The sequence below is a fragment of the Syngnathus floridae genome, chromosome 7 (assembly GCF_059516105.1).
Source record: "Syngnathus floridae isolate MCC-2025c chromosome 7, RoL_Sflo_1.0, whole genome shotgun sequence".
NCBI lineage: Eukaryota > Metazoa > Chordata > Actinopteri > Syngnathiformes > Syngnathidae > Syngnathus > Syngnathus floridae.
The window spans coordinates 5,140,403-5,163,054 of NC_142419.1; the positions used below are offsets into that span (position 1 = coordinate 5,140,403).

General features: G+C 41.4%; 1 protein-coding gene across 3 annotated transcripts in view; it reads right to left on the reverse strand.

Annotated features, from left to right (window-relative positions):
* Positions 1 to 22,652, reverse strand: part of fat3a (FAT atypical cadherin 3a) — a 181,696-nt gene that overhangs the window by 88,179 nt on the left and 70,865 nt on the right. For 2 of the 3 annotated variants that reach the window (XM_088382036.1, XM_088382035.1), the window contains exons 4-6: positions 22,088 to 22,149; positions 15,892 to 16,206; positions 14,984 to 15,194 (exon numbers count right to left, since the gene is read on the reverse strand). In XM_088382036.1, the coding sequence (XP_088238162.1) occupies positions 14,984 to 15,194; positions 15,892 to 16,206; positions 22,088 to 22,149 (588 nt within the window). Of the gene's footprint in view, positions 1 to 11,836; positions 11,906 to 14,983; positions 15,195 to 15,891; positions 16,207 to 22,087; positions 22,150 to 22,652 lie in introns of all 3 variants that reach the window. The other variant, XM_088382034.1, reaches the window with a different exon arrangement.

Genomic DNA, 22,652 nt, shown 5'->3' on the forward strand with positions numbered 1-22,652 from the left:
TGCAATGTGGCCATCTATTGAATTGGTGCTTTCAAATATTCAACTGTATCCTAACTGTATGCTATTAGTTATTCTATCATGCACCTCCTACGTGTTTATATCACCTACAGTTTGTAATATAAAGTGGCACATTTGACAACTGCAGCAATTACTATCCATGCAAACCAATATTGCTGAATGAAAAGCTGTTTGACACAGTACAGCAGCTCGGACGACAGAATAATGAAAACTGCTTTTGTTTTCTTAGTAACTAAAGCATCTTATTAATGACAATAATACAGTTGCGATAAAATTTTAGTGTCATATTATGGGGAACTGACTAGGTTTTTATGCAGGTATATTTGCAATTCTGAAGTAGTACTCCATAGTACGGAAGAGGATTAGGGCCAGTGAAGAAAAAAAAAAACAGGGGGGGTGACACGATTCAGACTTTTTTTTCCTCAAAATTCTGACTTTAAAGTTAAGGTTTCACACACACATCTGGGTGTGGTGAAATTCATCCTCTGCATTTAACCCATCCCCTCGTGATTTTGATCCCAATTCCAACCCTTAATGCTGAGTGCCAAGCAGGGCGGCAATGCTGATATGACCCGGCCAGGGTTTGAACCTACAACCTTCCAGTCTCAGGGTGGACACTCTACCACTAGGACACTGAGCTGGTGAGAAGTCCCAATTTAAAATCAGAATTCTAAGAATAAAGTCAGAATTCTGACTAAAGTGAGAATCCTGACTTCAAAGAAGTATGTTTTTTTTTGTGAGCTGTCTATTTCTAAAAAAAAAAGTTTGATTTTGGTTGGCAGTGTGTTCTCTTCATGTAGGAAAACTCTGAACTTAAGTACAAGTACAGATAATTGAGTAAAAAACAACTTTACTAATCCAAAAATTCATGCAGTTCTACCCCTGCATAAGCAGACTCAGATATTTAGTACCTACCGGTATGTATAATAATAAACATGAATTTTTACTCTCAATCAAACACAATTATATGGCAAATACCGTAATTTCCGGACTATAAATCGCGTTTTTTTTCATAGTTTGGGTGACTTATACTCGGGAGCGACATATATGTTTTTTTTTCACAAATTTTTACTTGATCATTAAGACATCACTTACTTACAAGTATAGTTGACCACTTCCCATGTTATTTTTAGTATAGTTGATCACTTAACATGCTTTTATATCTTTATCTTGAACATATTCAAAACATAAAAAATAGAGAAAACATCAAATAAAGCAATTAACACTTTAAAGCACCATATCCAAGTCCACTGTCTGTTTGCTCCTCTTATATTTATTATTATTATTTATTATTATTTGTTTATTTATCATTTATTCAACACTCTTATTTATTCATTGTTCATGCCTTCTTGGGTTTTTTTGTGTTGCTTGTATGGATATGTGTACTATCTCACCGAGGGATAGTGGCAACGTAATTTCAATCTCTTTGTGTGTCTTGGTATATGAAAAAAAATCGACAATAAAGCAGACTTTGACATTGATAAAACAACCAAATAGACAAAACAAAAAACTACATCTGAAAAAAAATTATATTTTCAGACGAAACTGGATGAGGGCGCTCTAAATTTCACCGTTGGCCGTGACTCATCAACTGGGTGGGCTTAAGAAAAATGGCACCAAAAAGAAACTCATATTTTGCAGGTTACAAACTTCAAGTTGTAAAATATGCAGCTGAAAACAGTAATCGAGCAGCAGAAAGAAAGTTTGGAGAACCGTGATGTACCAATGGATTACTATTTCAAGTGACGTCAGTGGCACGGCGCGGCGGTTGTGTACATAAAGGACAAACGTATCCACGTAAGGACTACCGGCATAATTAGCGGTGATAATTTCTAAGTGACACGGAGGACACGGAGTTTGAAGGAATTAAGGATTTGGAGTGACATGGAAGGTTTGAAAAACTATCATGGCTTTTACGCACGCCCGATCCTACTCTACTGAGTCGAGGGCCGGTGCTCGGCCGAGTGGCTGTCCGCGAACTGTGCATGGGGCTCGGACATGGCCATTACGCACACCCGGTCCTATGCCATGGAGCTCTCGTGTCTGGAAGTCCACGCTGCCACACACTTGGAAGTTTGTTTTGTTTAATAAAGAGCCGTTTACCAAACCCACGTCTATCCTTGTACTTTGTTAACGCTACAATATAGATCTGTGGAATAAAGACGAGGTGACGTCAGGGCGCACGCGCGGCGATGTTGACAAAGGACGAGGAATTTGATTGATGGATTTAATGGATTTAAAGTGCACGGATGGTTTGATAATATTATTGTCTTATATTATAGTTATTTGAAATATAGTTTATCTATCGTTATATGAGCCTGTGGAATATTTTGAAGTGCAAGCGCCCTCAGCCGCACGCACCCATTGTTGACAAAGAACGATCGATGGATTTAATGAATTGGAGTTACACCGATGGTTTTATAAACATGTTATTCATGTAATAGTTGTCCTTAATCACTCTATATGTTACGTCAGGCCCGTTCTCAGCTCTTTATTTGTGTTTGTCACGTTAGCATACCTATCGTTTAGCCTGTTGTTGCTATTTAATAAATTGGAGTGACACCGATGGTTTTATAAACATGGTATTCATGTAATAGTTGTCCTTAATCACTCTATATGTTACGTCAGGCCCGTTCTCAGCTCTTTGTTTGTGTTTGTCACGTTAGCATACCTATCGTTTAGCCTGTTGTTGCTATTTAATGAATTGGAGTGACACAGATGGTTTTATAAACATGTTATTCATGTAATAGTTGTCCTTAATCACTCTATATGTTACGTCAGGCCCGTTCTCAGCTCTTTGTTTGTGTTTGTCACGTTAGCATACCTATCGTTTAGCCTGTTGTTGCTATCGTTTAGCCTGTTGTTGCTCGTTCATGACTGTTTTTGGTGTGGGATTTTGTCAAATAAATTGCCCCCCAAAATGCGACTTATACTCCGGAGCGACTTATATATGTTTTTTTTCACTTTTTGGGGCATTTTATGGCTGGTGCGACTTATACTCCAGAGCGACTTATAGTCCGGAAAATACGGTATATAATACACAATACCCATTTTGATAACCTGGTTCAATGAAAATAAAATGTCTCTACTCACAAGCTTTCCTTCTACTATGAACTTACTGGATAGTGTTAGTACTGAGAAAGGGGGGGTGTCATGTTACATGTCACATGTAGCATCAAAACATGTTTCCATACTGTGTAGCTTTGCCAATGTTGTGAATTTTGTAACAAAATATGATCTACCACATAACGTTTTCTTTTTCAGAGTAGGCGGAGTATTTTTCTAAAGTAGCCCTTAGATCAGGGGTGTCAAACTTATTTTTGTCGCGGGCCACATCATAGTCATGGTTTCCTTCGAAGGGCCATTGAAATTGCCAACCCAAATATATGTCTGAACGTCAACAAAACAGAGACTAAGAAAAACTGTTAACATATTTTAAAAATATGAATGGTAATAAAACTTGCTAGCAACAGAGTTATTTTTTAAAAGTGAAAACAATTGGTAATTTTAATATTGACATATGAATTTGATGCACAATTTGTCTTTGATGTGGCGGGCCGTATCTGGCCCCCGGGCCTTGAGTTTGACACATGTGCCTTAGATCATTCAGAAGCTTCAAATCGCTTGATAATTGTTTCTAGTCTTTCACAAATAATAACAGAAGTCAAGTCAAGTCAAGTTTATTTGTATAGCCCTAAATCACAAACAGTCTCAAAGGGCTTCACATAGACAAAAATTGACAATTATTCTCAAAGCATCCCCTGATCTTAAGGTCCCAAAAGGGCAAGGAAAACCTCAAAAAAAACCTGCCAGGGGAAAATGAGAAACCTTGAGAAGGGACCACAGATGGAAGGATCCCCCTTTCAGGATCACCAGGTTGTAATGGATGCAGAGAGGGCACAAGTAATACATAATATGAAAATCAATGAAAAAATGGATGTCGGAGGTGTCCTCGATTGTCCTGGCAGTGTCTTCAAGGAGGTTGAGCTGCAGTTTCCTCATCTTGAATTGGTCCCCGAGAATCCAGCAAGCCGCTATCAGCTTTTGCGCCACCTAACCCCCTCCCCAGCCAGGGAGGGGGTGGGCAGAGAGAACAAGACAAACTCCGGCCGAATTGGCCACTACAAGTTAGTTAAAGGCCATCTCATAGAAATGTGGCTTTAAACGTGTCTTAAATGTTTCTACTGAGGTAGTAGTTCTAATATCCATTGGTAGGGCATTCCAAAGCTCTGGAGCCCGAATAGAGAATGCTCGAGAACCTGCAGACATTTTCTTGGCCCTCGGTGTAACTAAAAGACTAGCGTTTTGCGAACGAAGGTTACGAGACGGAACATAAGGAACGACTAGGTCGACGAGATATGAAGGCGCTAAGCCATGCAGTGATTTATAAGTTAGTAGAAGAACCTTGAAGTGACATCTTAAATGGACCGGGAGCCAATGTAAGTTGGCTAATATTGGGGTAATGTGATCAAATTTTCTTGTCCGTGAGAGCAGCCTCGCAGCAGCATTTTGTACTAACTGTAGACTTTTGATGAGGGATTTAGGAAGACCCGAGAATAATACATTACAGTAGTCCAGGCGCGACGTGACGAACGCATGTATAATAGTTTCTGCATCCCCGGTCGAGAGGATCGGACGAATCTTAGCAATATTACGAAGGTGAAAAAACGCAATCCTGGTTATATTCTTAATGTGTTTTTGAAAGGAGAGCGTTTGGTCAAATATTACCCCGAGATTAGTTACAGTATCACTCTGAGTGATAGAACGGTTATCTATAGTTATAGTGGTTTCCTTAAATAAGTGTTGATAACGAGTAGGACCAATTATCAACATCTCAGTTTTATCTGGGTTAAGACGAAGGAAGTTGAGAGACATCCATTGCTTGATCTCCGAAAGGCACGCCTCGAGATTACAACAGTCCCGCGGATCTGTCATCGATAACGACATATATAATTGGGTGTCATCCGCGTAGCATTGAAAACTAATATTATATTTACGTATTATGTCCCCAAGCGGAATCATATAAATATTGAAGGAAAAATTATTCACTCGTCCATTGCCTTTCACTATTCCTAATCTCATTCTCGCTATGGTTCCTCAGAACTGTTCCACACAGCAGTGCAGGTATAGACCTGCCCATCCCAACATGCAAAATCAGCCACCACAGTTTCTCTCAGGTTTGATAAATCACACTGCATGTTAAATTAATCTGTTTTCAGACATCACTCCCAGTATTTTGCATGTTTGGGTATTTTTGCGCAAAATTGATTGAGTCCACATTTTTGGGCCTCCAAAGTTGGTAACCAGGCCACCTTATGTCTGCACTACTTGGAGTTATATTTTTGAGAAATTAAATTAAAACTACACCTCAGTCATTCCAATGAAGCCTGGGAGCAAAAACACAATTACGTGTTATTCCTAGTTAAGGTAGCAATTATATACACAGATGGCCATCCACTACCGTGGGAATGTCTAATCTAAAGCAGTTCATAATTATACCTGTTTCATCTTCTGGGTGGAGTATCAGCTTTAACTGGATAATGAGGTGTTTGATATAAGGGTGTGGTTGGTGCATGCTTATATTTGGTTGCCATGACATCATATTTTAAATGTGACTGCTGTGTACAAGACAAATTCAAACAGCAATCATCACTGCATTATCATCTTGCCAGAGCAGTTTCCTTTTGGCAATTGGTAAATGTTTCGCATGTTTTTTTTTTTTTGTTAAATTGTACAAAATTGTGCCTCCCCGGAATAAAATTGAAGTTATCAAATGTCTGGAAAAATCTCTTTCTCAGCGAGAGTATAAAGTAGCTAAGTCGATCTCTCAAAGATAACCTCCTGAGACACAGCAATTCATTTTTGTCCTCTGTAGAGAACGTATGGTTTTGCCCTGTATCTCTGAAGCCATGCATGCCACTGTGTTAGTTCCTGTTGGTCCTTACAGAGAAAATCCTAGGCTTTTCAGATTTGCCACAACCGTTTTCTTTTCACCCCTAAGAATTATGTCGTCTACAAAAAATACCGTAATTTCCGGACTATAAGTCACAGTTTTTTTCATAGTTTGGGTGGGGGGGCGACTTATACTCAGGAGCAACTTATATAGTTTTTTTTTCACAAATTTTTACTTGATCATTAAGACATCACTTACTTACAAGTATAGTTGACCACTTCCTATGTTATTTTTAGTATAGTTGATCACTTCACATGCTTTTATATCTTTATCTTGAACATATTCAAAACATAAAAAATAGAGAAAACATCAAATAAAGCAATTAACATTTTAAAGCACCATATACCATACCATGCTGTATGTACACTTGCTCCATTTTTGCTCCTCTTATATTTATTATTGTTATTTATTATTATTTGTTTATTTATCATTTATTCAACACTCTTATTTATTCATTGTTTGTGCCTTCTTGGTTTTTTTTGTGTTGCTTGTATGCATATGTGTACTATCTCACCGAGGGATAGTGGGAACGTAATTTCAATCTCTTTGTGTGTCTTGGTATATGAAAAACAATCGACAATAAAGCAGACTTTGACTTTGATAAAACGACCAAATAAGCAAAACATGAAACTACATCTGAAAAAAATTACATTTTCAGACGAAACTGGATGAGGGCGCTCTAAATTTCACCGTTAGCCGTGACTCATCAACTGGGTGGGCTTAAGAAAAATGGCACCAAAAAGAAACTCATATTTTGCAGGTCACAAATTTCAAGTTGTAAAATATGCAGCTGAAAACAGTAATTGAGAAGCAGAAATAAAGTTTGGAGAACCGTGATGTACCAATGGATTACTATTTCAAGTGACGTCAGTGGCGCGCCGCCGCGCGGCTGTTGTTTACATAAAGGACAACCGTACCCACGTAAGGACTACCGGCATCATTAGCGGTGATCATTTCCAAGTGACACGGAGGACAAAGAGTTTGAAGGAATTAAGGATCTGGAGTGACATAGAAGGTTTGAAAAACTATTATGGCTTTTACGCACGCCCGGTCCTACTCTACTGAGTCGGGGGCTGGCGCTCGGCCGAGTGGCTGTCCGCGAACGGTGCATGGGGCTCGGACATGGCCATTACGCACGCCCGGTCCTATGCCATGGAGCTCTCGTGTCTGGAAGTCCACGCCGCCACACGCTTGGAAGTTTGTTTTGTTTAATAAAGAGCCGTTTACCAAACCCACGTCTATCCTTGTACTTTGTTAACGCTACAATATAGTTATATACTAGATCTGTGGAATAAAGACGATGCTGACGTCAGGGCGCACGCGCGGCGATGTTGACAAAGGACGAGGAATTTGATCGATTGATTTAATGGATTTAAAATGCACGGATGGTTTGATAATATTGTTGGCTTATATTATAATTATTTGAAATATAGTTTATCTATCGTTATATGAGCCTGTGGAATATTTTGAAGTGCAAGCGCCCTCAGCCGCACGCACCCATTGTTGACAAAGAACGATCGATGGATTTAATGAATTGGAGTGACACCGATGATTTTATAAACGTGTTATTCATGTAATCGTTTTCTTTAATAACTCTATATGTTACGTCAGGCCCATTCTCAGCTCTTCGTTTGTGTTTGTCACGTCAGCATACCTATCGTTTAGCCTCCTGCTATTGTGTCGAACAATCGATAGATTTAATGAATTGGAGTGACACCGATGGTTCTATAAACATGTTATTTATGTAATAGTTGTCCTAAATCACTCTATATGTTACGTCAGGCCCGTTCTCAGCTCCTCGTTTGTGTTTGTCACGTTAGCATACCTATTGTTTAGCCTGTTGCTATCGTATCGAACGATCGATGGATTTAATGAATTGGAGTGACACCACTGGTTTTATAAACATGTTATTCATGTAATAGTTGTCCTTAATCACTCTATATGTTACGTCAGGCCCGTTCTCAGCGCTTTGTTTGTGTTTGTCACGTTAGCACACCTATCGTTTAGCCTGTTGTTGCTATCGTTTGGCCTGTTGTTGCTCGTTCATGACAGTTTTTGGTGTGGGATTTTGTCAAATACATTGCCCTCCAAAATGCGACTTATACTCCGGAGCGACTTATATATGTTTTTTTTTCACTTTTTGGGGCATTTTATGGCTGGTGCGACTTATACTCCGGAGCGACTTATAGTCCGGAAAATACGGTAAGTAAATTTTATTTTATTTTTTTCTGAGTCTCGGGAGGATATAAAGCAGCTTCTAAACCAGGGGTGTCCAAACTTTTTGCAAGGAGGGCCAGATTTGATAAAGTGAAGGGGCCCGGGGGCCAAAAGATTTTTCTGACATTTCTTAACTACAAACATTTCATGCAAATGCACACTGTTATAAAACAAATTTCACTGTCCCTACTGTCTTTATTTTTTAAATGACAAAATAACCAAATACAAGACACTCAGGCAGATGTAAACCACTCTAAAAACACAAATTCTGCCTTTCATTCATATCTGAAGCGTCAGATAACATTGAACAAACTGTATGAAATACCTTAAATTTACATGAGTTTAAAATGACTTTTGCCTCATGAACATTTTAAACAGGAGTTATAAGTAATGCAAAGTTGTCTGTTATTATTAAAACTTAAAAGAAGTGAATTTTGCTCTTGTCATTTACAATATCTTTCAGAAAGTAATAGTTTGTGTCACATCTACAGGTTCATAACAACAGTACCATGGCCACTTCGAATTATTTAATATTAAGTAATATTTACTTTTGATTTACTCTTGACTCACAGCCCCGCATGAAGAATCGCTATTGTGGTGCCAGTTCAGCTTGGAGCTGCTTCACTTTATCAGCTCGGTCACTCCCTGTTAGCTTGTCGTATGTTTATGTTTTCATGTTTAGTCTAATATATTAGACTCTAGTGTCTCTTTAGGTTCAAATCCTTAAACAAGACAACTGTCTCTTTACAAATTAGACAAACACAATTGCCTTGATTTTCAGTGAAGAAGTATTGTTATTCCCATTTTTCTTGAAAGCAACGGCCTTCAATATCAACTTGACTCGTTTTCTTTGCAGTCGCCATGGCAGAAATGAGCGGAGAGGGGTGGTGCCGCCAACTTTTGATAATAGAATGAATTACAGTTTCAAGTTTCATGAATTTTTTTGTTTTCAATTTGACAGTGCAGGCGGGCCATAAATAATACATTATAAGACCGTAGCTGCGGGCCGTATGAAATCTGACCAGGGGCCGGATTTGGACTGCGGGCCGAACTTTGGACATGCCTGTTCTAGACCAAGAGAACCCGATCTACCAAATGGTAGACTGCAAATTGAGCTCAAGTCGACCATGGAGGTTTGTGATGTTGACACTGAATTAAAGGTTGGCTGCTTGAGAAGAATATCGTTAAAGTGTTGGACACCCCTGATCTAAAACGATTGCCCCAAAATGCCACTCTCGGAACAGAGCACAGTGGGTGACTCTTACAGGGCTCCTGACTGCCCCAAAAAGGTCACATAAAGCGTGAGTACATTTTTACCTGCAAATTTGCGCCTAGTGTTTTTTTTTAATAAAATACTTTTTGTTGCTAACAAACCTCTGCTTCACACTTAAGAGATATAGATAAAATCCTTACAATAATACTTTACATTAACAGATGAAGTGTGCACATGGCCAATTGGGAGATGCAGACCACTCACTAAAACATTCATGAAACTAAACATTTATGCCATCCCTAGTATGAATGTTAATTGTTGTAATAGTGGGAGCCGTCTACTCAACAAGCCAGTCTCATCCTGGGGCAACTTTTTTATCTTTCAAAAAATGCTTGTCTTTGACAGTTGGCCGTCAGCATAACTGAACGTAAATCATTCCGCTCAGCTGGAGTTGAGCATTGAAAATAAACTGAAAAAAGTCTCAATATTATCCGCCAATGGGCTAACTCACAATGACTAATTGCTCCACTTAATCAGTTTTCAGTCTTTGATAGCTTTCTTGAAGTCTCTTGTAATAGTCAAGTCAAGTCAAGTCAAGTTAAGTCAAGTCAAGTCAAGTCAAGTTTATTTGTATAGCCCTAAATCACAAACAGTCTAAAAGGGCTTCACATAGACAAAAATTGACAATTTTAATAGTTGCATGTATTGTAACTGCATCCAGACTTTAAGTGCAATAGGATGTTTCACCTTCATGGAGTGCTTGACCTACTACACCCTCGGAAGTGCAAAAGGAAAAGTGCAAGAGGGGAGAATACGCAGAAGGCCAGATCAGACAGAAAAGGCCACATGAGGATTGCTCCAGCCAAAGTGCGTATCTGGCATGAAGACGCATGAATGACACACTTTAAGGGGATGGAGAATCTGTGCAGCCAGACAAGCGTGCTTTTTCCCTCTTACGCACTGGAGAGTATGCTCCACTGAACATATGTACTGCCACGTCTCTGGACAACAAAGGTTTCAGCATGACAGCAAACCAAAAGAAGTGGCAGCCATATTCTGACTATCATTATTAAACAAAAAAAAAGGTGGGTGATCCTGTCAGATTATGGCTACAACACCAACATTTCTTTTCACAATCACTGCTCGTAGGGGTGCTGGGGTCAAACACTACTGAATTCACTCATCTACTGTATGTGGTGGTCAAATGGACAGCAAAGTAAGGCACGCTAACTTGGATAACGTTCTTACAGTCATTAAATAACATTTGTTAGAAACAGAAACCATTCCAACGTGACCAAATAGGCAACCTGTAATTAGGACAGTCTAAATTCACATTCCAGTCACCTCTCAGTGCTCTGTGGCAGCCTCTCGACCACCCTCTCTTTGTTATTTTATTTTTTTTCTATTTTTATAATGTTACAACAAGAGGTATACTAGACCACCAACAGCACAGCCCCATCTGTGATGTATTTGATCTAGCTATATCAGAACTACCGATATTTGTTACCACTTTTTTTTCCAGACCGATACCAATACAAGTACTCAGTTCTTGAGTAGTCCCCAATAGCATAACAACGTGCAATACCAATAGTACTTTTGAAACAATTTTTTTTTTCCGCAAATACAATGACAGATGATTTTAATGAAACCTATACATCCCAATAGAGCAATTTTCCTTAAAATTGCATGAAATTAATTGCAATTTTCTTTATCTCTAATTTCTAATCCCTGATCATGAAATGGCTCAATGAGGTCGGCTGATACTAGTACATGAAAATACCGATACCTTGAAAAAGGCTGGTATCAGCACTGGCCTATCAATAATTAGAACTAGTTTACACATCGACAAAGAACAAAACAAGTCGTGTGGATACTGAAGGGGTGCAATACTTGGCTCATGCGTCAATCAAGACTGCAGCTGGCTGCGAAAAATTATACAGATCTAACGCAACTTGCTGTCCATTGGGTGGGGCCCATTGATTTGCTCAGGATAAATAATAGGCAGTGGCCCCTCTCTGCTCAGCATAAATATATTGAAACGCAGAGGAAAACAAATTATGGGAGTCTCTCGGTCACGACAAGGGAAATCTAGAATCGAAAAAAAAAATTAGATCAACATTAGAGGGTTCTATTGTATAGTCTTTTTTTTTTTGCAACCAGCGCTACAGTGTTTTGTTATATTACACAGCTCTCCTTCTGCCTGATCTGAACCTCCTGGTAATTATTTATTGCTTGTCAATAGACCAGACATGAGCAAGCACAAGTCCATAGTCAAATATTTGCAACCAGCAATCGACAAAATGATAAAACCAAAACCAATTAGGTCACATGGGTGGACAATGATTACAGTGAAAACAGCCCCAAAGAATATGAAGAAATGAAAGGAGACCAAGTGGAAAGTTGACAGCATAAAAGAGGAAGTGGAAGTCAGATACCTTCAGAGGAACAGTTCCGGGTGCAAGTGTTCTGCAGAATAATAAACATCTCAAGGAAAGACCGGGGACCTTTCAGTCATGAAGCATTAAGGAGAAAGAGGAGAGAACAAGTGAGACAGAAAGACCAAAGGAATAGGACAAAAGGAGTGCATGATGAAGACACAGCTTTAAGAAACCACACCAATAGAGCCCACCGAGATTGTAAATGTTTGCCGGCCTAGAAAATGGATACTGAAAAAATAAATAATGACTAGTTTGAATTGTACCTCCACGAAGTACGTGAATGGGAGAGTGATAGAGGGAGAGAGAGAGAGAGAGAGAGAGAGAGAGAGAGAGAGAGAGAGGCATGGTGGAGAACTGGTTAGCACGTCACCTCACATTTCAGAGGTTGTGGGGTGGGTGGATGGATGGATGGATAGATGGATGGATGGATGGATGGATGGATGGATGGATGGATGGATGGATGGATGGATGGATGGATGGATGGATGGATGGATGGATGGATGGATGGATGGATGGATGGATGGATGGATGGATGGATGGAAAGAGAGAGCAAGGGTTGTCAGAGTCATCTTAACTTTGACATTTCGTTACATTGGATAAAACTAATTTGGCTTGGATGTCTTCATTTTCTGATCTGCAAAGGTAATATTTAATAACACAGGTCAACAACAAATTAGTTGTCTGAGTTTTTTCAGCTGATTTAGGACGAATCTGATGCGCTGAATCCAAAAATCACATTGGTTTTGCTCAATCAGGTCAGGTTTTTGAGATCTGGCCATGTGTGCTTACTATGCATATTTCGGAATTAAACTTGGTGACCAGGATAAAGCCTGGGCACCGCACATAGTGTGCAAGCCATGCACTGAGACTCTGTGTGGATGGACCAATGGCAAGAGGAGTCTGAAATTTAGGATTCCTATGGTTTGGAGGGAGCCGCCAAACCATGTCACTGACTGCTACTTCTGTGCTGTTGATGTGACCGGTATCAACAGAAAGAACCGAGGAAGCCTCAAGTATCCTGATCTTCAATTAGCACGTCGTCCTGTAGCTCATTGTGATGAAATTCCAGTGCCTATCTGCGGAGAACGTCCTGACATTAGTGACGAAGATGTCTCCAGTGTTGAAGAACATGAAGAAGAAGCAGAAGTGGTTTTTGAAGATGATGCTCGACATCCATTTTCCCAAAACGAGTTGAATGATCTAGTTCGCGACCTCAGCTTGTCAAAGGACTCTGCCGAACTGTTGGCATCCAGATTGAAAGAAAAAAACCTACTCTCTAACAGTGCTCGTATCAGTTTCTACCGCAATAGGCATCGAGAGTATCTCCGTTTTTTCTCTGAGGAGAAGGACTTGGTGTACTGTGCAGATATTGCCCAGCTTCTGCTCACGCTTGGTGTGTCACAGTACGAACCCAAAAATTGGAGACTCTTCACTGACAGCTGTAAGGGATCACTGAAATGTGTTCTGTTACACAACGGCAACCTGTTTGCCTCTGTACCTATCGCCCACTCGACTACGCTGAAGGAGAAGTATGAAGCAGTGAAGTACGTACTGGAGAAAATTGGCTATGATCAGCATAAGTGGTTTATTTGTGTTGACCTGAAGATGGTGAACTTTTTGTTGGGACAACAGTCTGGCTTCACCAAGTACCCATGTTTTTTGTGCATGTGGGATAGTAGAGACCGTGCTCAGCATTACACGAAGAAGGACTGGCCTGTGCGGGAGGAATTGGTGCCTTGTAAGGAGAGGAACGTCATCAACGACCCTCTGGTGGACAGAGACAGAATACTCTTCCCACCTCTGCACATCAAACTTGGCTTAATCAAACAGTTCACCAAGGCTCTGGACAAAGATGGTGACTGTTTCACTTACTTGTGCCAAGCTTTTCCAGGATTAACCATGGAAAAGTTGAAAGCTGGCATCTTTGACGGTCCTCAGATCCGTGAGCTCATCAGAGATCGAAAATTCAATGAACGAAGTGCAACTGGAAACTTGGAAGGCATTTGTTCTGGTAGTGAAAAACTGTGATTTTGTCACAAGATCTGATTTTTTCAAATCAACTTGGCACAAAAACCTGACCTGATGGAGACAAATGGATGTTATTTCCTGATTCAGCAGCGCAAAGCTACCCTAAATCACCTGTAAAAATCAAGACAACATTCAAAAAGTAAAAAATTGTTGCCCAGTGTAATGTATATACTAGTATGAAATATAAAAATGAATAATATGAAATGAAGCATAAAAAACAAATGAAAATTAAAATATGTAATACTGAAAAAGTCTTACGTTTCAAGAAAAATGTTTGAAATCCTTAGGAACAATAATATTGAGACACAATCAGTGAGTGGTATGAAAAAGTAAAAAAAAATGTTTATGGACAGGAAAGATGCAACTGGTCAGTCAGAAGCACTCCAGTAGTCAGAAAGTTGGACACATGCTGACTTTCTATGCTGGGTGACAAAGAAGTGAGACCCAGACTGTGCAGAATAAATGCAGTACTATTTTTAGTCACACTGTCACACCACTTGAATCATGTGGATTTACAGCAAAAACTACTGGTAATTGGATCACATCACTTGTACCACACCAGTCAGTGCTTAAACACATGCAGGGAAATTGGGCTTAGCGCAATTCACATGACATAATCTCATTTAAACCTCTCAAGTGGAGAAAGTCAATTTTGACGCATCAAAGCCATATTAGTGTACAATGTTGGACAGGATAAACATGTTGATTCTTTATATGATAAATTGTGCAAAAATGTATTTAGTTGGACAAAACCACATTTTTGGGCACAGCAATGATGCCGCATGACGAAGGTGTCATGAATGAGCAATGCGACGTAATTTACTAACATAGCCTAGTGCATAACGGTTCAGCGGGGCTCATCATCACACCCTATTCCAAGTTTAATGATGTACTTTGTTAAAGTTCTTTATAGACTGCTGGTTTAATTTATTATTTCTTCTCCGATGCATAATACAACATATATCTGTTACCATGGTGACAGAGATGAGCAGGGCGTAACGGAGCAAACAGTGAGGCGACGGTACCTGAGCTACACTGATAATGCAATGATCTATTGTGCCAAACAAGCCATGCCCTGAGCACTTCACTCGTTGCCAGAAAAACATTTATTTTTACCTGTGATGTCAAACCATAAGGGTGCTGAACTCCGCTGGATGGAGACCACGCCAACAATTTCTGTGACTTTATCATTTTCCATAACAGTGAAATTGTAGAAAGGCTCATCAAATAGAGGTGGCAGAGCCGTGGCTGGAGGACGGCGGATCCACTCAATGTGGAGGCGAGCTGTAGAGGACTTCTGAGGACGACCATTGTCTGTTGCCTTGATCTAAAGAAAGAAGTCATCAAACAAGTTGTAAAGGAAGTATGCAAAAGGCTCATAATAGTGTCAGTGGAACACAATTCAAATGAATTGGATCTACATCATTGATTTTTTTTCCCCTAGAATTGAGCTGTTACTCGAGATTCTTTTCTGTCATCTTAAATGCAGGAGCCCTATTACAATGCTGCTACACTAGAGGACTGCAAAATACTGAATTAAAGCAATTTACATAAATTTGCCATTTAAAGGATGTGCTTTGTATTGTATTGTATTGTGTTGTATTGTATTGTATTGTATTGTGTTGTGTTGTGTTGTGTTGTGTTGTGTTGCGTTGCGTTGCGTTGCGTTGCGTTGCGTTGCGTTGTGTTGCGTTGTATTGTATTGTATTGTATTGTATCGTATTGTAACACACTTCATGATTGTTTAATTCTCTGCCTCAACATTATCAATCATTTTGCTATACTGTATTATTTTCATGCGAGAGTGCGTATTCACTTAAAGAGTTGCAGGAGTCTTTTCTCATTTAGCTAGGAAGTAAAGTCATTCTCTAATCTGCAATGTGAAAGTTGTTCATTTGAATTACTAAAATTATTAGTAACAGCAAATATACACATTTGGTTGCATTTCATTTGTTCTTTTCAAACACTATAATGATTACAGCTACTCTGTTACCAGGAAATGGACAAATATCAGTTGTACATACTGTCAGGATATCGTAGTTCCCAGCAGTGAAGGCCTTGCGAGATGACACCATTGCCGTCTTGGGATCAATGAAGAATTTCCCATCTTCGTTGCCATCCACAATGCTGTAAGAAAGGTCTCCGTTGGGTCCATCATCGCGGTCATAAGCAAAGACGCGGTAGATAGGCTCCCCCTTCTTTCTCCGCTCCCTCTCCGGTAGTTTGACTTGGTAGACTTTCTCTGGAAATGTTGGCTTGTTGTCATTTTCATCTAGAACCTGCACCATCACCCACACTGTAGTCTGCCTCGGACTGGGCCCACCATCTGACACCATCACCTTAATGGGCAGAAGAGAATTACGAGCATGAATGCCTATGCCAAAATATTTGCAAATTCCTCAAATGCATCTTTCCAAGAATTTGTACATGTTTCCTTGGATTCACTCAGAGAAAGCATGACATTTACCTCCTTGAATTACAGTCATTATTACATATGCAAGGTTATGCAAATTAATAGATTTAAAAGAGTGACAGTTATTTTCCTGGACCATACATGTACAACCAGAGATTTAGTTTGTATCCATGATGTGCGTGCGCGCGCGCGCGCGCGTGTGTGTGTGTGTGTGTGTGTGTGTGTGTGCGCGCGTGCGTGTGTGTGCATGTGTGTGTGTGTGTGTGTGTGTGTGCATGTGTGTGTGCATGTGTGCTTGTGTGTTTGTGTGTGCGTGTGTGTTTGTGTGTGCGTGTGTGTTTTAAGACACTAGATCTAAATCTCTTTTCCATACACAGCAAATCTACTTTAACCACAAAACTGAAATTAAGAATCAAATGTTATTTACCTTAAAATCCAGACATAAACATGATGTCAATTGGGGATGCGTGAGGAGCTAAACTCAGTCCCGCACCGCCTCAAAAATAATGCTTTGCAAGGTACTACTACCACATTACAATTGTGTGAATGCCAAAACTATGCATGTTAAATACACTTGGATTTGAACCAAGAGTTGAATTTTTCTCACACTTTGCAATTCTCAACATTAAATGTTTTAAAATAAAACAGTCCGAGTCCGAGTCTGGCCTTTTGACCACCGAGTCCGAGTCCGAGTCCGGCTGTCCATTTTTTCTGTTAATTCATGTGACTGCTTAGTCTTTATTCAAGGCTAATTTAGATCAAAATCTAAATAATTACAACAGTTTTGTGATGGCTTTGTCTTTATTAAACATATAAACGAATACAATAAAGAGATACTTTCAAGTTTCAATTCAACGACTTGAGTTTGTTCTTAGGAACAAAATCACCTCAACCAAGTCAGCCTTCATCGCGCCGCGCTGATCAGACATGATAAACTTGAGCCCGGAAAACAGGCGCTCTCCGCTGACTTGGCTGATTGGCATTGCTGTTAGTGTCCGAGTCGCTGCCTTGAGCCGGACGCATTCTCAGCAGCATGATGAAAATAAAATTGCACGTATTTTTTTTATTGTCGGACTCGGTCAAAATCAGCACCGAGTCCGAGTCCGAGTCCGGCAAAAATGACCGAGTCCGACCGAGTCCGAGTCCCCGAGTCCGAGTCCACAGCCCTGGTTATAAACATTGAATACAATTATTTCCTGGCTCCGGGAAGGGGAGGTACTGAGCCCACTTTAAGACACGTTTTTTTTTTTTTTTTTTGTCAAAGTCCTTGATGGTAGGCACAGTGCACGAACGCGCTTCTCTGTGCATGTTTAGGTAGTTGATTAAATAGCACCAGTTGCCCCACTCCTGACTCCATAATGGTGTTGTGTGCAACATTTCCCTTGTTGCGAATTTAATCAAGACGCTTTTTTCGCTCTGGTGACCACTTAGGGAAGCTGAGGGCTTTGATGTCATCAAGTTGGTCCTAATGTGCATATTCTAAGTGCCAAGCCATTGTTGCATAAATATTGGACTCAGAACAATAAAATGAAATACGTCATTTGCTGTACGATTCTTGTAGGTAGCCACAAACAGGGGCAGATCTGTCACATTTTCACATGGATGCTGTATTCTCAAATCCCATGATACTTTGTTAAATGTTAATTATATTAACTGCATCTTTAAGAAATAAATACAACTAATCTAAATGATTGAATGTTTAAAACTATCTGTTTGAACTAAAGGACCTTAAATTGCACACAGTCAAAATCAATCACAACATTACTTAAAAACCACAGCAAGACAACAGCATAGCCGAGGAGTCATCGTTTATCATACCATCCAAGTCATGGTTTCATTCAATAAAATGTGTACATATACCAGTCTTGCCCATAATACAAGCAGTAAGTAATTTAAGTAATAAGGCGACATTTAGAATTGTGAAGCAATAAGAGCTTTTGTGTCGTTGTGATTTTTCATGTGATTTGAATGAATGAGCCACTCTATGCAAACTGGCTTTGATTGTTAGTGGCGATCGATCACCCTGATTGGCTTTTTGCAAACAAATCAGTGCATTAGATCAGTGTTTCCCAACCTTTTTTCAATCACGGCACACCTTTTCATTGGAAAAAATCTCGCTGCACACCGCCAACAAAAAACTGTTAAGCTCCTATATTAAAATCAGTTATATTACAACGAAACACGTACAGTCCTATTCCTATATATGTATGGAGAGTCGAATAATTTAATAGAAATAAATACTAAATATTCTTTAAATTGTATTCCTTTTTTTAAATAAAAGTGACAGTTTTTTAAAAAGGTTTTAGACGGTGTAAGAAATAAACTATTTAAAGTGATTGTGATTAAAATAAAAGAATCAACGTGATTTTGTTTACTGTTTTAGACTAGGTCTATAAATATTGCAACAATAAGAACAAAGTCACTTTTAAAGACGCTCTGCTGTTCTGACAGCAGCTGAGTGGCTATCACAGTCGAGGAATCTCGACTTGCTGCTTATTTTACGTATGTGAAAAATAACCAATCCAGGTTCTCCGGTTGAACTGCATGCTCTGATTTCCATTGGACCACAAACGCACCACAACCGTCTTAGTGTCTGTCACTGTTAGCAAAAGCACACAGCAACACACACAAACTGAATATGTGCCGATGCAATACAATCAGATCGACACAATATGAAATCTCAAGATTCTCCGATTCTCCACACATGCACGATTAGCAAGTGGCTGACCAGGCCTTGCGCGAACTGGCCAGTGGTTTGGCGATCCTGTTTACAATGCGCTCCGTAATTAATATTGGACAATCCCACGGCACAGCTGAACGTCTCTCACGGCACACCAGTGTGCCGCGGCACAGTGGTTGGGAAACACTGCATTAGATAGCAACAGCAAAGAAAATGAACCTTTGCTGAAATTAGTTTTTGAAATGACTAGCCCGTGTGTCCTCATCAACACTGGCCATTACACGGACTTGGAAGGATTGGGTATCTATGAAAATTCTTTGCAGGGGGCAGACACGTCGAGGATATTTGCTAGGTTCATTTAAAATCGTTCCCCTTATAAGTAATTTTTGGTCCCAAGACCGCAAAACATACACATACACACACCTGAAACAAGAACTCCACACTGCTTTCACTCAACTCTGAGTCATGATGAGAAAGCCACTGCATGGCACAATTTATCACTAATCATGGGAGGCCTGAGTTGATATAACTTCTCATTATTGTTAAAAGGGACCAGAATGGACTGACTGTCCTCAAACAAGCTCTATTACTAAGCTAATGAAAACCACATTGGGAAAAGCCAGACGGAGCAGAGGGGATAGAGCTGAGTATGAGCCGTAGATGAGATGGGAGAGGCTATTTGTTTTCATCAAAACCTTGGCAGCTTCTGAAATGGTGCAGGGCTAAATACCGGCAGCACAATGTCAACCATATGTCATTTATTTATGAAGAAAGGGTCACCATTGTGAGTCTTGGGGTAACACAACAGGGGTGAATATAATTTTCTTTTGGGGGTTTTAAGTTCATGCGATGTGAAATTGGATAACTGTTGTCACGGATTGGATGGAACATGGAGCAGGGCGACCAAGTGCAGCTTGGACCAGGGTTTATTGAGGGAAAAGGGAAGTGGAACGAGGCATCGAGGGAAGCAGACGAGAAGTGGCAAACTAATAACATGACAGACTGACCGACAGGGATGGCAAACAAAAACAGACTCGAAACAGACAGAAACCACAAGGACAGCAAACAGGACGACATCGACGATCCGACAGGGAGTGAGGGGCAGACAGGACTTATATACACGACAGGTAACGAGAGGCAGGTGGGAATAATTACACTGATCATGGGCACACAGGAGGGGAGGGGCGAGCACACAGACACACGAACAGAACTATGAAACGATCGGGGACGAGTCCTGACAGAACCCCCCCCCACAAGGGACGGCTCCTGACGTCCCAAAAAACAAACAACTAGGGGAACCGAACCGCACTAGGGCGGCAACTAGGGGAACCGAACCGCACTCGGGCGGTGACTTGGGAAACCGAACCGCGCTCGGGCGGCGACATAGGGGACAGAACCGCGCTCGGGCGGCGACTTGGGGAACAGAACCGCACTTGGGCGGCGGCTTGGGGGACAGAACCGCGCTCGGGCGGCGACTTGGGGAAACCGAACCGCGCTCGGGCGGCGACTTGGGGAAACCGAACCGCGCTCGGGCGGCGACTTGGGGAAACAGAACCGCGCTCGGGCGGCGACTTAGGGGACAGAACCGCACTCTGGCGGCGACTTGGGGGACAGAACCGCACTCTGGCGGCGACTTGGGGAACCGAACCGCACTCTGGCGGCGACTTGGGGGACAGAACCGCACTCAGGCGGCGACTTGGGGGACAGAACCGCACTCAGGCGGCGACTTGGGGGACAGAACCGCACACGGGCGGCGACTTGGGGGACAGAACCGCACACGGGCGGCGACTTGGGGAACCGAACTGCACTCGGGCGGCGACTTGGAGAAACAGAACCGCACTCTGCGGCAAACGGAGAGTCTGAACCGCGTGCAGCGGCAACAGCCACACGCACGGCGGCATACAGGAAACCAGAGCTGCACGTAGCAATAGGAGTCAGTGTTTCAGCATTGGGGGCAGGGTCTGTGATGATCGCGGGTCCGGCATTGTTGGCACGAGGCCCGGCAATGCCGCGGGTCCGGTGACGCTGGGGTGGAGCCCGTTGGTGGCCGCGAGTCTGATGGCGCAGGGAGGCACTCCGATGGCGGCCGCCGGTCCGGCGTCGCTGCAGTGAAGTCCGATTGCGGCCGCGAAGCCGCTGGTGCCAGAAGCACTCCGATGGCAGCCGCAGGTCCGGCATCGCGGCAGCAGAGTCCGATCGCGGCCGCAAAGCCGCTGGCGCCAGAAGCACTCTGATGGCGGCCGCGGGTCCGGCGTTGCCGGAACAAAGACCGATGGTGGCCACGGGTCCGGTGTTCCGGCAGCAGAGTCCCAACGCTGCCGCGAAGCCCATGGCGCTGGAACATGCACGGATTGGCGGTCGTGGATTGGGCATCGCAGCAGGATCTGGTGAAGGAGGGGCGTCCAAGCGCTGGTCGCTGTGATGGTCGGATCGTTCTGTCACGGATCGGATGGAACATGGAACAGGGCGACCAAGTGCTGCTTGGACCAGGGTTTATTGAGGGAAAAGGGAAGTGGAACAAGGCATCGAGGGAAACAGACGAGAACTGGCAAACTAATAACATGACAGACTGACCGACAGGGATGGCAAACAAAAACAGACTCGAAACAGACAGGAACCACAAGGACAGCAAACGGGACGACATCGACGATCCGACAGGGAGTGAGGGGCAGACAGGACTTATATACACGACAGGTAACGAGAGGCAGGTGGGAATAATTACACTGATCATGGGCACACAGGAGGGGAGGGGCGAGCACACAGACACATGAACAGAACTATGAAACGATCGGGGACGAGTCCTGACAACTGTATCTCAATGCCTCAAGTGGTTTGCCATGTTGAATCCTTACCAGTAATACTTATGGTGGATGGAGCAGTTTTTAATTATATGTGTTAATAAATAAACCTTGTGTAATAATCATGGTTAAAAAGTGGGATATAAGTTAAATGGTATGTTAATAAACAGAATTTTTCACCCAATTAACTTTCTTTTAGCAAATGTGTTTTACGTTCGAAGATGCGGAGATGCGTGAATTTTATCCTCTGACATTTTAATGTCATTTTATGTATCAGTTGTATCCTATTTATGCGCTCATTATTTTGGTAAAAAAAAAAAAGTCCTCACCTCTAAAACATGTTCAGTTTGTTGTTCACGGTCCAGTTTTCTTGACGTTGTTGTAATGAGACCTGAGGCAGAAAATGAGAGAGAAAACATGAAGCTATAGTTTGTTTAAACCACACACCAAAACCCATACAAGTGAACCAAATGTCTAAATTATAGTTGTTTTAACTTGTAATTAGACTGAAAGACATAAGGAAACAAGCTGTTTCAAAAAGTTGATGTACATAAAACATAATTAACTGTATAAGCGATATAGTATCCTTAATAGTTGGACAACTACACATTTAGCCTAGCCCAGCTGATTAGTGTGAGAGTCAGGGTACACCATGGACCGAGCGCTGACATTGTCAAAAAATCTGAACAACATATACTGCAATGAGTTTTGTTGAATGCACATATTGCTGTTTGGCAGAAAACACATGATTGCTATGAGAAGTTGTTGATGCAGTCATGTGGGTGTATTTGTGTTGTCTGATGTACCGTATCTAATGAACCACACTAATTGATAAGTGTAGTATTTAGAAATAGGAAATGTCAAACCAGTTCCTCAGATAAACATTTAATGTCA